Source organism: Trachymyrmex septentrionalis, unplaced genomic scaffold, assembly GCF_001594115.1.
Source record: "Trachymyrmex septentrionalis isolate Tsep2-gDNA-1 unplaced genomic scaffold, Tsep1.0 scaffold9, whole genome shotgun sequence".
In the NCBI taxonomy this organism is placed as follows: domain Eukaryota; kingdom Metazoa; phylum Arthropoda; class Insecta; order Hymenoptera; family Formicidae; genus Trachymyrmex; species Trachymyrmex septentrionalis.
Window position 1 is genome coordinate 1,557,982 of NW_017306091.1, and position 3,199 is coordinate 1,561,180.

The 3,199-nt window shown below is 32.1% G+C and overlaps 1 protein-coding gene across 1 annotated transcript; it reads right to left on the minus strand.

The window, feature by feature from the left end:
- Window positions 1-575: 575 nt before the first annotated feature.
- On the minus strand, window positions 576-2,477 carry LOC108755684 (protein lethal(2)essential for life-like). The gene is made up of 2 exons (XM_018498842.1): window positions 2,319-2,477; window positions 576-1,529 (listed from the first exon to the last, which is right to left on the minus strand). The coding sequence occupies exon 2, from the start codon at window positions 1,521-1,523 to the stop codon at window positions 987-989; it is 537 nt and encodes a 178-aa protein (XP_018354344.1). The 5' UTR covers window positions 1,524-1,529; window positions 2,319-2,477; the 3' UTR covers window positions 576-986.
- Window positions 2,478-3,199: the final 722 nt, after the last annotated feature.

A 3,199-nucleotide genomic window follows, 5' to 3' on the forward strand; every position in this document is an offset into this window, starting at 1 on the left:
GCAACTGTACATGCATGTTTTTATACAATTTTCTAATTATGGTTCATTACGCTACGTATTAAAGTCATCCAAACTTGCGAAGAATGAGTCACGGTCGTAATTATCGAATCGATCTATTAATTTCCGCTCTCGGAACGTCTTATATGCAATCGAATGTGAATGTCTATTTTGAATATAACAGAATACAAATCTAACTCTGCAATCTTTTTTTATGTTTAAACTGTGGCGTAAATAACGATCGTGACTCCTCCCTTGCTGACATACAGACCGCAATGCTAATACATTTATATATATAACATATATATATATATATGTGTGTGTGTGTGTGTATATGTATATACAGGGTGTCCTGAAATTTATAAATCGATTAAAATATCGTAGTGAAAAACTTTTCAAAAAATTAAACACTGAAATGCGTGCTTACTAATATTACAACACAATTCATGGACAGCTGGTGGGCGACTAAACGTAATTTGTAATTGGCTGTATTTGAATCCTTATATCTCAAAAACTACTGCTTCAAATAAAAATATACATATAACTTTTTTTACTTAATTTTTCGATATCTGTCTTGCTGTAGTATTTTGATTTGCAAATTTTGGGACGCCCTGTATACACGTAGCAAAAAATCAGCAAGTGTTTGTAATATTAACGATAACATATTAATGTAATCGTACTGATCGATTGTGTACACATAACAATAGACATTTGCGAGGAAGCTGAACAACGCGAACCGGTCTGACCTCATTGTAAAGGTATCAAAAATTCAAACATTCAAGACTAAAACGATTAATTTTTTTCTCACCAAGGTTTGATTGTCCGATTTCTTGGTAGGTCAAATGCTATTGCAGACAATGGTATACATCTCTGCAAACTATTGATTTTGAGGATGATCATGGTTCTAAAAAAATTATTCGGACATTTCGTTTTGGCGATTAATCTCTTAATCATTGGATTTTCGCGTTGTCCGGAAACACCTCAGCGCATTACTTGGTCTTGATGGCCGGCCAATAGGTTTGTCGTATAATTGGCACAAATCGTTCGCCCGGCGCCGGTAAAGCCCATTTCCATTTGGGTGCTGTAATAGTCAGAATACCATCGGAAGACAAGCTGGGCTTCACCTGGCCGATGTCGTAACCATGCGGCAGCAAATAACGACGTATAAACTGTCGCGACTCATAACTATCTCTACCATAGCTATCCTTCCTCTCATGATGCTTGGCCTCAACGGTGATGTACTTGTCGTCAGTGCGAACGGTGACTTCCTCCGGAGTAAACTGATGTACATCTACCACTATCCGGTACTTGTTCGCGTCGCGTTCGACTGTTGCCCATCCGCCTATCTCATGTTCTAGACTTTCAAATAAATCGCCCCATCGCCGGTACTTGCCGACGAGCGATGGCATTCGCCACAGATTGTCGTCGTGCAGACTCAACCTGCGAAAGTGTTCCTCCATCTCACGGTGGTAGCGATCTATATCATCCCACCAGTTACGGAATATGCTTCTCGATACCAGTGCCATGATTTCCTGCAGGCAAATAGGAATTAACAGATCATTATTTCTCTACTTTTGTCACGTGTAATAAATTATCACTTTTATTATAGAACTTGGAGAACTTTTATATGAAAGATAAAACGTAATTGATAATAATCGAATATAAATAAAATCTAAATGCGACATAATGAATAATAAATATCTGTAGATATAGATAATAATAAGAGAAACGTAAATAATTTTATTATATTTGATAAATAATTATAATATATTTAATAAGTGTACAAGCTAAAATGGTTGAAAAAGAGCGTCTAAGTATTTAAAGAAATTTTGATGAGTTTAAAATTTAGAAAGCAATGATTGAATACTAAAATTTATATATAAATATAATATATAGTAAATATAGATTTAATAATAATATTAATAATTATATTATATTTAATAAATTATTTATAACATAACTGATAAATGTGTAAGCTGAAATGGTTAGAAGAGAGTGAATCATCTAATACTTACTTAAAATACTTATTTAAATAAGAACTTTAGTTAAAGTAATTATTTTAAAAAATGTTGATAAATCTCTAAAAAACAATGTTAAACAATACAACTTATGCTCAAAAGTCTTAACAAATGTATAAATTCTCTTTTAATCATAGTTTAATCATTGTTTCATATAAAAAGACTTTGCTACTATTTATTTGTCATAATTTTAAATGTAAAAGCAGCAAAAAGTGCATAATAATTCAATTAATCTGCGTGATTATTAAGCAATCATTGACTGTGCGTGATGCGTGTGATTAAGAGGCAAGTTATAATACGCACTTTATCGACTTTGAAAAATCACTCGTTTCGTTCGTTAACACTCGATGTCGGATGCTCGATTTATGAAATTATTTGTCGAACTGCGCAATAAGAGATCTTTGCTGCAAGGCTCGCTTCCTCCGAGCATGAATTCCTCTTTGCGACTAACTGCGCAACAATTACCAGTGCACCGATTTATATTCAGTTTGCCGCTCTTTTCGAGACCGTTCGATCGCGCGGCGCACATGCGCATGATTACAGAGATTCCGCGCGATTTCTCGTTATTTCTAGGATCGTTCAAATTGATAATAAATTATATCGTAACATTTAACAACATTAAACAAGTGTCTAAACTTAAATATCTTACTCTTTTTATGACTTATTAGAAAAAATCGAATAATTAACTTTTAATTATTTGGTTTCTCATTATTGTCTTAATAATTTTTTCCACATCTTAAAATTTGTATTCCACGCACACACATACATACACTCACACGCGCGCGCGCGCACACACACACACACACACACACACACACTAAATTTTTAATAAAATTAAACATTATTATCGAAAAATCAGTCCTATTTAATTAGAGAAAGGAACAACAGAATAAAAAACATATTAATTCCACCAAAAATAAAATCTTTATTAAAGATATATTTCAATTTATTTATTTCGTTGTATCACCGTTTTTTCTAGATAAAATTCTATAGTATAAAATTTAATTAATATTAAAAACATGATTAAATTAAATGCAGACAAGTACGCATGCTCAGGAAAAAAATGTATCATATATAATTGCATATAATTATATGTAATTATACAAAATTTTATATAAAAAATTGACATATTTTATATATACCTATATATAAAATATATCCTATATATAACATTTTTTCCCGAG